Source organism: Myotis myotis, unplaced genomic scaffold, assembly GCF_014108235.1.
Source record: "Myotis myotis isolate mMyoMyo1 unplaced genomic scaffold, mMyoMyo1.p scaffold_m19_p_12, whole genome shotgun sequence".
NCBI classification, from domain to species: domain Eukaryota; kingdom Metazoa; phylum Chordata; class Mammalia; order Chiroptera; family Vespertilionidae; genus Myotis; species Myotis myotis.
In genome coordinates this window covers 3,039,942-3,052,870 of record NW_023416316.1, presented here as the reverse complement: position 1 = coordinate 3,052,870, position 12,929 = coordinate 3,039,942, and the positions used below count along the sequence as shown (strand labels likewise).

The window sequence follows — 12,929 nt, the reverse complement described above, 5'->3', positions numbered from 1 at the left end:
GTGCTAATTATGGTTAAAAAAAAAAAAAGAGAGAGTGAGGAGGGGTCCTTTAAATGATCAAAATGACCAGTTCCCCATTTCACTGTTTTTTTGTGTGTGTGCTTAAGTGCTATATTTTTTTCTTGCCATCTTTTTCTTACACTTACTGATCACTAACATTCTTGGGTCTTTTCCTGAACACTGAGACCCTGTGGTCTTTGTCCCTTATTTTAAGTTATCTATGACACAGTTACCCTCATTTTTACACAGAAGGAGGGACAGTAGGATTTATGTTTGTGCAGGAACATCCCACGGCCGCTGGGCCACAGCTGGGTGTGCAGAGGCACCCACGGTTCCTCCTGATAACCATGCTTATTTATTCCTTATAAAGGGAGGCAGGGCAGCTCAGACGGACAATTTAGATGTATTCAGGATGCTGCCAATACTTCATTCCAACCTTTTCTAACTGCTCTCTCCTCTGGGTTACTGTGACTTAAGCACATGCAGCCGTAATGAGACCGCCCACCTGAGTCTAAACCACCCCCGCAATGAGTCACCAGTGTTATAACAGGTTCTCTCTCAGTGCGGATGTCACAGAACCCCAGCCTGTGAATAGGCCCCCTGGCTTTAACTCCTGGCTGTCCATCTTCCTAACTTTACCTTTTTATGCCTCAGTTTTCTTATTTTTCGTAAAATAACCCAAGTAAAGTAAATGAGCGTGGAGAACAGAGTCTGGCATGTAATAAACGCTCAATAAACGTCGGTGGCTCTTACTTCACCATTTAAAGATAAATACCGCATCAGGCCTTCTCCAGGCAGACATTCTATGGGAATTTTTATCAACATCTCCTCCGTTCACCAGAAGAGCTGAAGACACCACTGGGACCCGTATCTCCCCATGGGACCCGGAGGCAGGGCTCAGAAAGGTGTCCTTGTTACCCTCACGTCGTTTCAGTAATTAATTATTAAGGAAATATATCCCGACTACACAATGAGTTCTAATTCCTCATCTCACAGGGTGCTAACTTTAGAAACTGAATCTTGAGTTTCCCTTTTTTGGTAAAATCAGGATAAAATATTAATGACCTGAGTGTTTTAAAAGGGAAGCGGAGAAAAGTCCTTCTGGAATGCACTGAAGACAGAAAGAACTCTGGGCGGGATGGCTCCTTCCAGCCACCCTGCCTCCTTCCTCCTCTTTCTAACTGCCTGTCTCGAGTCACAGGTCCTGACTGCTTTCCGTGGTGGGAAAACACAATGAGTTCATTCACAAACAAAACGAGTTACGCAGAGCAAACCATGCAACCAGAGCCCACGCGAGAGACAGGGTTCGGGCAGGACTTACCCCTCGCTTTAGGCTCCTGAAGCAGTGGATTTTGGGTTTGGAGGTCATGAACTCGTTGAAGCGATGGGAGAGGGGTTCCTTTTGCTGCTTGGGAGACTGGGGGCCGTTGGGAACAGCAGAGGGTGAGGCAGAGGCAGGGGGAGGAGGGGGAGGCTGATGGGGGGATGTTAAAAGGGACATAAGCTACGTGTAAGAGATGGAGCAGTGACAGTAAACATCAGAGACAAGAAGATAAAGACACAAAACAAAAATAAGCATCAAATAATAATTGAGATCCAAAGCAAGTAAAACACAAACAATTAAATATTTAGGCCATGGTCCAAAAGAAAACATGGGAATGTCAGAATGAAGGACAGGATGAAAGTGGGGTTTTTAGTAAGTAATGCAGAGAAGAACAGCAAGAAATCTTTGACCAGCAGCCCATGCGGACTTTCACATGCAAATTATAGTTCTAACCAGTTACTCTAGACCAGTGTAAGCCAGAAGGGTAAACATTTGGAACCACCTAAACTTACACAGCATGATGGGAGAAAACGGAAGACCTTAAATGCTAGGGCTGGGAAAATAGCAAGATAGTTTTTTTTTTAAATTACAGAGTAAATATTCTAAGGGGAAAGCAGCCATGTTGCCTCGATCATATTTTATCCCCAGGTTAATGCCGTCATGCACCTACGTGTTACACTATAAAAGAAAACGGAAAATGTTCATGGATCTGAGTGTTAGCACGAGTTCAAAACCAAGTTACTAGCCCATGGAAACTGTTGCAGGTAGAGATGCCGATAAGTGGTTACAGGAGTCTGCACCCTCCCCTTCTCCAGCCCACGTGACCAGCCGTCTAAGGAGCGAGAGGCGTGATGGGAAATGGTGAGGTCAGGCGTCTGTTAGTGTGGGTGACAATGCATCTGAAATTGGACAAATGGCCATGGCAAAGGTACCACCACCAGAAAGAAGACTGTTTTAAAAGAAAATAGCACACTGGCCTTTTTTTTTCTTTTCGGTATTCTAAAGCTACAGGTTTAGGACCCTAGTACTTTTTTTAAGACTAAAAGATAAAATCAAAATCTGCACTTTATCAAACTCATTCACACCAGGTACCAACCGCCAGTACCTTGTTTTTCTTGATGAACGGCCACAACTTTCCTTTGGGTTTGCCCCCGAATTTGGGCTCTGCTTTGCCTTCTCCTCTGGAATTGGAAAGGCTGTTTTCCGACACGGTGCGCTTCATCGGCTGTGTGTAATCCTCAAATTCGATGTCTCCGGGAGGCTCAAACCCCGACTTGTAGGCCTCTATGACCAGCTGTGAGTCCTGAAATTATACCCATCACACACAAACACATTCAAATACATGCAAATGCTTTTTACACAATGAATTATGTTTACTGCATAGATGTTACTCTCGGGAAGCTACATTAATTGATAAGAAACATTTTTTCTAGTAATAATTTTATTATTAGAAAGAATAATTTGTAACACTATAAGTTGAGTTGATGTTTGAAGATACTTTCAATAACCAGTTTTCTGCATTTGGAAAAACAAATATTAATTAAGAACTTGGCAAGCCTGGCCAGTGTGGCTCAGTGATTGAGCGTTGACCTATGAACCAGGAGGTCACGATTGGATTCCCGGTCAGGGCACATGCCCGGGTTGCTGGCTCGATCCCCAGTGTGGGGCATGCAAGAGGCAGCCGATCGATGATTCTCTCTCACCGTTGATGTTTCTATCTCTCTCCTTCTCCCTTCCTCTCTGAAATCAATAAAAATAAAAGAACTTGGCTAAAAACAGAGAAATTGGGCTATTATAAGCAATTCCCTGAAAAAAAATACAGTCACACAAAAATCTATTTCCTATCAGAAGTTCTTGACATTGTCGGTGGGAGCAACTAAGATGGCAGCATAGGTAAACACCGGGAAATTATTGCCTCACACAACAATTGAAAATTACCGAGAAGGACCGAGCAAACATCATCCAGAACAACAGAAAGGCTGGCTGAGTGTAAATTCCACAACTAGAAGGAAAGAAAAGCACGCTGAGAGCCAGAGGCGCTGCGGAGGTGAAGTGCAGAGGTACGGCGGCTCGCGCGCGCGAGGAAAGGGGGTGGCGCCTGAGGACGCGGCTGTCTTTTTGAATCACAAACTCCCGACGGCTCTGAACTCCGGTTCCGGGAAGTCTCTGGGGACCCAGGTCTCATACGGGGAGAAGCTGGTCTGTCCGGCAGCGGGCGAACTTGAGGGCGGCTTTCCCTCAGAGGTGCTTGCAGCCGTTACCGGAACACTGAGACGCGCGACTCCGGCGGAGAATCGGCCATGGCCGCTTTCTCCGCCCTCTGACTCCCTGAGACCCCGCCCCACCCAGGCTGCGGCAGAGGCTTTTGCATGTGAATGTACCTAACTGCAGCCGAACCAGGCAGACCCGGAACTTCCAAGAGAAGGCCCAAGGCCCCGCAGCGGCTTGCATTGCTTCACAGCTGAGCCTCTTTGTGGCTCCTGCTGTGTGGCCTCAGGCAGAGGCTGAATTAGCACCTCCTTAGATCCAGGAGCCACTGTACCCAGTGGTCAGAGGGGGTTCATCCAGACTGCAACTCCTCAGATCCATAAGGGACGCACTCAGGGAGCAGACTCAGTGAGCACCAAAGCCCCACTGAAGCAAGTCTTGCCCCAGAAGGGTGTCTTCAGCACAGAAGTGCTCCCACTTCAGACACAGCTGATTCTCACAGCCAATTGGCCTGGAGGTCAATTCCTCCCAGTGATTCTACAACAACCAAGGCACCAAGAGTGCACCAAGAGTGTCCACCCCAGGTAACTGGGGAGGCTGAGCTACTGGGCCCTACAGGACACCTGGCGCACAGGGCCACTCTATCAACACAGGGAAGCTGCCAAAATGCGGAGACAAAGAAACAGGTCACAAATGGCAGAAATGGAGGAAAGCAAACGATTGGATATAGAGTTTAAGGCCACGGTTATAAGGTTTTTCAAGAATTTTATGGAAACCGCCGATAAATTTAATGAATCCCTCAATAAGTATAGGGAGACCATGGAGGACATGAAAAAGGACCAACTAGAAATTAAGCATACACTGACTGAAATAAAGAATAATTTACAGAGATCCAGCAGCAGAAAAGAGGATCCCAAGAATCAAGTCAAAGATTTGAAATACAAAGAAACAAAAAATACCCAACCGAAAAAGAAAAAAGAAAAGAGATTCCAAAAATATGAAGATAGTGTAAGGAACCTCTGGGACAACTTCAAGCGTACCAACATCAGAATTATAGGGGTACCAGAAGGAGAGAGAGGGCAAGATATTGAAAACCTTTTTGAAGAAATAATGACAGAAAACTTCCCCTACCTGGTGAAAGAAATGGACTTACAAGTCCAGGAAGCGCAGAGAACCCCAAACAAAAGGAATCCAAGGAGGACCACACCAAGACACATCATAATTAAAATGCCAAGAGCAAAAGATAAAGAGAGAATCTTAAAAGCAGCAAGAGAAAGACAGTCAATTACCTACAAGGGAGTACCCATACGACTGTCAGCTGATTTCTCAACAGAAACCATGCAGGCCAGAAGAGAGTGGCAAGAAATATTCAAAGTGATGAATAGCAAGAACCTGCAACCAAGATTACTTTATCCAGCAAAGCTATCATTCAGAATAGAAGGTCAGATAAAGAGCTTCACGGATAAGAAAAAGCTAAAGGAGTTCATCACCACCAAACCAGCATTATATGAAATGCTGAAAGGTATTCTTTAAGAAGAGGAAGAAGAAAAAGGAACTCTTACCATTTGCCACAGCATGGATGGAACTTGAGAGCGGATAAATACCACAGGATCTCACTCATTTGTGGAATATAATGAACAACATAAGCTGATGAACAAGGACTGATCCAGAGACGGAGAGGCATTGATTGGACTGTCGGGACTTGGAGGGAAGGTAGGGGAGGGTGGGGGTAAGGGGGAAAGATCAACCAAAGGACTTATATGCAAGCATATAGGCCTAACCAATGGACATGGACAACAGGGGGGTGAGGGCATGAGCGGGGTTGGGGGGGGTGGGGGGTAGAGGGTAACGTGGGGACAAGGACACATATGTAATATCTTAATCAATAAAAAATATATTAAAAAAAAAAAAAAGAAGTTCTTAAAGCAATTTAGCATACACAAAGTCAGAGCAAAGAGTAGATGACCTCTCTAATTTCTCGGTTCATTGTGATGCTAATTTATTACATAATTTTACTTCATGCATATACTGCTCAGTCTCTCCTCTGCTGGAAAGTAAGTTCTCCTCCTTTTGCTCTACCGAATCCCCAGTGCCTAGCTGGCACCCGGTGTGCAATGAAAATGTGCTGGGCGAATCAATGCACCGGATGCCTACTCCTCGGCGTGCACTCTGCTAGGCACATCGGGTCAACATGTCCTCAGGGGGCTCAGAAAGTTGCAAGCACAGTGCCCCAGATAAAGGAGTCCATGCACAGATAAAGTATCACAAAAACACGAGTGATTGGTAATAACAGTCTAGCTCGATGGTCATCTAATTAAAAAACCCACAAAAACTAGAGAAGATCATTTGAAAAGATTTCAACTGATTAGCCGTAGTTATTGTAGTTAAAAGGGAAACCACCATTCTGACATAACCTTGTGCGGTTGTAAAATTTCAAGGAAAAAGACATTTCCGAGCTTCTAATGTAAGAAATTAAAGCCGGGCTTGTTTCAGGGAAGTCAAGATTGGAGACTTAACTTCTAAACCCGCCATTACTATTTCCCTTGAAAGGCCCTCTCCGCACAGTGGCGCGCTGGTGACTGCGGACACTGTACACAGGGTAGATTAATCCCTGAGACTGGCGTGATTTCCGTCCATGAGCCAGGCACATAAAACCACCCAAAGCCTTTGAGCGAACTGCAGATGCAGAGACGCATGGAAGGAAAGGGTCAGTGGTGATGGGAGAATGGGAGGGGCGCTCAAAACATGGAACACCCAGACAGCGCGGAAGCAGCTACTGTTGACACCGAGAGCAGCGGCCTGTCACGAGAAGGTTGGATGAGGTCACCTCCCATACTTACAGTTTTCTCATCAATGCACTCGGCCGCCTTCACTATTCCATCCAAGCACTTCCCAATGATTGGAATCACCTGCCGGTCGACCTCCGCATAGGTCTTCATGGATTCTCCGAGTCTCACTATCCTCCGCTCCTCCATCTCCTGTATTTTCTGTAACATCAGATTTTGTGTAAAATTCATCTGCCCACTGCTGTCATTTAACGGTGCTGTTTTTCAGCAGCACTGCTACCGTGAGTCAACTGTCCAGTAAGCAAACAGGCCCATAGGAAGGGTTAGAGTTAGAGCAACTGTAAGGTTATTGCTCCCTGTACACGCATTTTATGAACTGGTGGGCTGCCCAAATGTATACTTCACACAATTCCACTCCTATTTCAGCAAGAATCCCAAACTCAGGTACTTTTAGTATTAACACCATTTGGTATTAGCTTTCACACATTTCCTTCATCTCAGACCCACTGCTTTACCCTTTTCCAAAAGCACAGTATTTGGTTAACTGTCTCAACCCAAGCAGGGCTGGGGTGTAACTAGCGCAGCTTCCTTCTGCGAGGTGGGGGGCTCTTGTTCGCGTGCGTGCAGACGCTATGAAGCTAAGAGCTATTGTTTTTTCTACAACTGCATTTGAGGTTGTAAAAGATTCCCAAGGTGAGAGGACATGTGTGTATCTTTTTTGTTTTGTTTTGTTTTAAGGCTTAAATATCTTTTCTCATACCATTTTTGAAAACATAAAGGAGTCAAAAGAAAAACAATTCGAAGAACTGTCACCTGTTCAAATCTTACACCTATGAATGCAAATTGATTCCTAAAGTTAAGTTGGCTTTTTTTTGCGGGGGACAGGGGGGCGCAGTAACTAGAACGGTCCTTTTAGCAAAGGAAGCATTAATTTAAGAATCAAAGTTCTGCCCTAACCGGTTTGGCTCAATGGATAGAGCGTTGGCCTGCAGACTCAAAGGTCCCAGGTTCGATTCCGGTCAAGGGCATGTACCTTGGTTGCAGGCACATCCCCAGTAGGGGGTGTGCAGGAGGCAGCTGATCGATGTTTCTCTCTCATTGATATTTCTAACTCTCTATCCCTCTCCCTTCCTCTCTGTAAGAAATCAATAAAACATATTAAAAAAGAAAAGAAAAAAAGAACCACAGTGCTAGACTGTGGGGCAAACCAAGGAAGCTACCAAGGCTACTGATGAATCTTGAGATGAACAGTTTACTTCGTTTTACTGCGAGTCTATGTCGGAAGGCTCCACAAAATGACTTGGATTAGAGGAAATTGAGAATTATATAAATAACTTAGAATATGACCAGCAACCACAATCCCAAAGCCACACATTTCTTAGAAAGACAAACTGACCTGGAATATGTGGGGAATGTGAGTGTGGTAATACTCGCGCTGCTCGTGGTTGAATTTCTGAAGAATCGATGAGTAATCAGCTTTGCTGTCCTCTGCCATTTGGTGACGGACTTGAGCTTGTTGTCGTGCCTGGGGGCAAAACAATGAGAATATCCCCATGTCTACAGAGATCAAATGAAAGCCTAGAATTGCGAACCAGAGGGGCTGGGCTCAAATTTACCTCAAATGTGTTGTATTTAGCAGGTGCTATATTTTTAAAGATTATAGTTTACAGTCCACATTATTTTGTATCTGTTCCAGGTGTACACACCATAGTGGTTAGACAATCATACACTTTACAAAGTGTTTCCCCTGATATTTTGTACCTACTTGGCACTGCACACAGGTATTACAGTATTATTAACTATATTCCAAATGCTGTACGTTACATCCCCATGAGTTCTGTAACTACCAATTTGCATCTTTATTTTTTATTGATTGATTGATCTTAGAGAGAGAAAAGAAGGGGGGGAGAGGGAGAGGGAGAGAAAGAGAGAGAGAGAAACATCAACTGGTCATTCCACTTACCTATGCCTTCATCAGCTGATTCTTATACGTGCCCTGCCTAGGGACTGAACCAGAAACCTTGGCATAGCGGGACTATGTGCTAACTAATTGAGCTACCCGGCCATGCTACTGCAAATGGTAAGATTTCATTCTTTCTATGGCTGAGTAACAATTCCCTTGCATACATGTACCACATCTTCTTTGTCCATCCTCTACTGATGGCACTTGGGTTGCTTCCATATCTTGGCTATTAAAACGTAGCAGGTGTTATTTTTTAAAAATGGTTTAGCATTTGAATTTACTTTAGGTAAGGATATGTGTTCTGATTTGTCACAAACTTCAACATTCTGTTGTCTAACTTGGCATTCCTGTCTAGGGAGACACCAGAGTCAGCATTCTTTCTCACCTGCGCCTACAACTTGCACTTGGCCAGATTCACAGATTTGTGTCGCCTGGATGGGCCTTGTGAGAACTTCTGAGTATATAATATACATATATATGTATATATATATATATATATATATATATTATAACATTGTGTACATATATGCTTTCTTCTTAAAGAGGAGGACATGAGGGAATCCATACATTTTTAAATTCAATTCTCAGTGGGGTTCATGACAAAAAAGGTATATGAACCATGATCCAAATGGACTTTCTAAAACTCCCCACATTTATTTGTCGTTATTCTGTAAAGAAGCAGTAAGCCTGCGCCCTCTTTGTGCTTTTTATGTTTTGTGTATATGCTATTTTGTGGGCTTTCTCATCCCTCCTAAATAATCAAGAATAAAATTCACCAATTTGTTCCCTCTTCTAATCCATATTTTGGTTTCTCACATACCTACAGGGGAGGAGCAAGTGTTGACATGTTACAGAATGGATGTGAAAGCTCCAGCCAGTACGTGTGTAAACTGTAAAGTCATCCACAGATCCCAGGGATAGTTAGGCTGGCGATCCATCCTACACTCACTCAGCACTTGGAGGGTCCCTAGGAGGGTCCCTAGATCCATCCTACACTCACCCAGCACCTGAGGGTCCTGCTCAGGAACTCCGAGACCGGGGCGGGGGGCGGGGGGAGCCCACACCCACCCGCTGCCAGAGGAAGAGAAGGCTTGGCTGGCAGCTGACTTGGCAAGCCTGCCACACTGAGCCAACAACACCACAGGAAAAGGGCTTGTTCCCACATAACCAAGGCAACTTTTTGTTTGTTTGTTTTTTGCCTTGTTTTATGAACCCAATAGTTGGGGGGGGGGGGGAGAAAGAAAAGAAAGAAAGAAAGGAAAAAAAAAAGAACAGGAATGTTCAAATGTAAACCCGAAGCACACACGTGGGGGTGGTTCATCCCTTCCTGGCTGGTCGTTGATAACATCTCCGCTGGTTTGTAGCATCGCAGGGCTTTGCTGGTTTCCTGCCTGTGACGTGAAAGCTTCACCTGATTCTCACTTCCTGACTCACTGACTCATAGGCACACTGGTCAAGGCCCAAGGTGGTCGCTGGGAGAGGCTTCCTTTATTCCCTTCCCCATGCATACAGACACACTTCCCAAACCAGGTAACAGCATCAGCAGAGCCAAACGAGTTTCCTTATTGCCCGACGTGTCTCAGTTTCTTGAGGCCTCAGGTACCTCAAAACCACCATATCATTTCTCATCTCCCCTTGGGTATTTCAGCTGCCACTCTTTCTGCCGCCCATCCTGTCCCGTCCTGACCATATGCTGCGCTTGGCTTCCGCTTCTATTGCATCTCAGTAAACATAGAATCCGTCCCCAACATGCTAAGTGCCCAGCTACCCTGACAACCCCACGCCCTCCTCCGCTAAATCGCTTTCCCACCTGCGCGCACTCCATCTGTCCCTCTCAGGCCACCAACGCGAAGTCCTCTTAACTCTTTCAATTACCTAGACTTTACCTTCATCACTTGGTTTCGAATATGAAAAAACACAAGGGAATTCCCAGGCCTCAAATGTCTAAAATATTCTCTATTTCATTCACAAACCTTCCGCAGAAAAAGACACAAAAACCCCAGGGGCAAGGGAGGGCTCACCACTTCTGTAAACAAGAATAACAAGCAAGAAGATGGACAGTCCCTGTGTTAGTTTTGGAGAAATGATTCTACCTCGGTGAATTTTAGAAACAGCTTCGTTCTGAAGCAGAGATCAGTACGTCATTATTATATACAGGGTGTCCCCCCCAAAATGCATGCAAACTTAGAATATAGTTATAAGTTATGTTTATGAAAATGCATTTCATTTTCATTTAACAGCTACTAGCTGTGAAAGTGTGTATACATTTTTGGGGGGACACCCTATATATATACATATATGTATGTATGTATTTACACACACACACACACACACACACACATGCCACATGAGCGTGTCCTCAGGACAAGTCCATCATGCCAGCCTTGGAATATTTTTCTGATGAGATCTGGGGGCGAGCCCTGTGGAGGCCCCGCATCACCATGTGGGAGGAAGTGGCTGTGATCCGCTTCCTCCTCCCTCCCCAGAATCTCCAGCGATGTCTTCGCCTTGGCTCTCTGATGGCCTTTGTAAGCATATTAACTCATAATAGTTTCCTGATGTCCTTTCATATAACTAGGGACTACTAGTGTGAGCTGTGGAAGCGACCGAAATAAGCAGCCACATGTGTCAGCTGAGCAGAAGAAAAGGCAGCCCAACAGCCAGAGGGGATGGGGATGCTCCAGAAGCGAGTTTCCCTGGGAGCTTTTCTTGAGTGCCAAAGCGTGGACAGAGATGGCACACGTCCATGCATTTCTACAGCCTCCCTCTCGCCCACTGAAAGGACAGAGAAGCACTTAAAGGAAGCAAAACCTTGTTGTACATTCAATTCTTCAAGGTCACAGCAGGAAGGCAGGACTGTCTTAGCCTCCATCCCCGCACCCATCTGCTTTGAATTAATCCTCACTTTTGAATCCCGAGCCCAGGAATGTGCCATTGTTCTGACCAAGTTTAATATGGAAAATCTTTTTTTGTTTTGTAAGCTGTTGTGTTTACTTTACGATGATGGAAAGAGCCAGCTCAATCAGTTACTAATTGTAACAGATATATTTTTAGAACTATCTTTAATAGTATTTTCAAAAATTATCTGAAGTAACCAATTACTAACTAGATGTTTTAGAAAGTGCACCTCCTCCTGTACTAGTATATGCTACACGAAGGTTAAAGCATCACTATTTCTCATTTCTTTTTAAGTCAGTCTGAAAATAGCCACTATTATCTTAAAGAGGTACAGTAGTTCCATTAATTAAAATTTCCATTCTAATTTTTTTTTTTTTAATGAGTCAGAGTCACGGAATTTAGAGATAATCGAAAAAAACCCAGAATGACCACAACTGCAGGAGACTGTAAGTCACACACATCTTTGAATAAGACCTACTCCACTTTCACTGTCAATCACAAAGACTGAATTTAAACTTGAGAATTTCTGTGACAAGCCCTTGGGAATCTCCCCAAATAAATCCAAATAGAAGTATGTACTGTTTACGCATGAATTCACTGCTAGGTAATTCTTTTTTTTTTTTTTTTTAATTTATCTTTATTGTTGAATTACTGGGTAATTCTTTTTCTTTTTTAAAATTTTTGTTGAGTTTATTGGGGTGACATTGGTTAATAAAATGATATAGGTTTCCGGTGCACAATCGTTTACACCATCTGTGTATTGCATTGTGTGTTCACCACCCAGAGGTAAGCCTCCTTCCGTCACCATTTGGGTAATTCTCAATACTGCCCACCCCCACATCCTATGGAAGTACAGCTTCCTGCCTAAGAAGTCAGACTTGCCGTTTCTAAATAAAGGAAATAATATACTAGAAACCGAACTGCAGCCCGATGCTTCTCAACCCGAATGGGCTTAAGATAAAAATGTTGGAATGCATTTAGATTGTTAGCACGGACAACGTGTGAAGCGACTTCCCTATTCGACTTCCTGGATCCTGACCGGGCATCGAACCATGACCTCCTGGTTCACAGGCCGACACTCAACCACTGAGCCACGCCGACGGGGCAGTAATGAGATTTATTACTTTCTTATCATGACCTCAGCCGCCTCAGGATGTGACCCCTGCTGTTCATTAAGGGACACACCATTCACCGCAGAGCGCCGGGGAAGTCGCCTTTGCCCTTCGCATGTAATATAACGAAGGACAAAACCCTATTTTTTATTACCAAAAATTTGGGGATAGCAAATGAGGAATATTTGACAGCTCTGGTTGCTCAAATAATAGTAAATATTCTCTGCAGCAGCTGTACACTCAATACTGTGTTTCCTCATTATCATCAGAGGAAATTTTTTTTTAATAGAAACAATCTGTAAAATGGCAATAATTTAATGATATCAACATCAGTTAATAATTAAATTGTAAAGACATATCTAAAGGAATATAATACATAATGTTCCTAGAATGTTCTGTCACACGGCAGATGCTCAGTTATTATTCATTCAATGATTCTGGAATTAGGTTCCAATGCATATGAACATTTACCATATAGCAAGTTTGTCTTTCTAATGAATATTTGGTATTCCTCTGAGCCTTATTAAATAACTTTTCTCATGTGAATACCCAGCATGAGGGAAGATGCTGCAATGTCCGACTCAAGAACTGCTGTTGCACGGTACCACCTCCCTGCACCCGTCAGGGTCTTTTCAATA

At 44.0% G+C, this 12,929-nt stretch overlaps 1 protein-coding gene across 17 annotated transcripts in view; it reads right to left on the bottom strand.

Annotated features, from left to right (window-relative positions):
* Positions 1-12,929, bottom strand: part of FNBP1 (formin binding protein 1) — a 101,012-nt gene that overhangs the window by 19,521 nt on the left and 68,562 nt on the right. For 7 of the 17 annotated variants that reach the window (XM_036329355.1, XM_036329352.1, XM_036329353.1 and 4 more), the window contains 4 exons: positions 7,715-7,843; positions 6,373-6,519; positions 2,430-2,627; positions 1,322-1,504 (listed from right to left, as the gene is read on the bottom strand). In XM_036329355.1, the coding sequence (XP_036185248.1) occupies positions 1,322-1,504; positions 2,430-2,627; positions 6,373-6,519; positions 7,715-7,843 (657 nt within the window). The remainder of the gene's footprint in view (positions 1-1,321; positions 1,505-2,429; positions 2,628-6,372; positions 6,520-7,714; positions 7,844-12,929) is intronic. The other 10 variants (XM_036329360.1, XM_036329361.1, XM_036329362.1 and 7 more) reach the window with 3 other exon arrangements.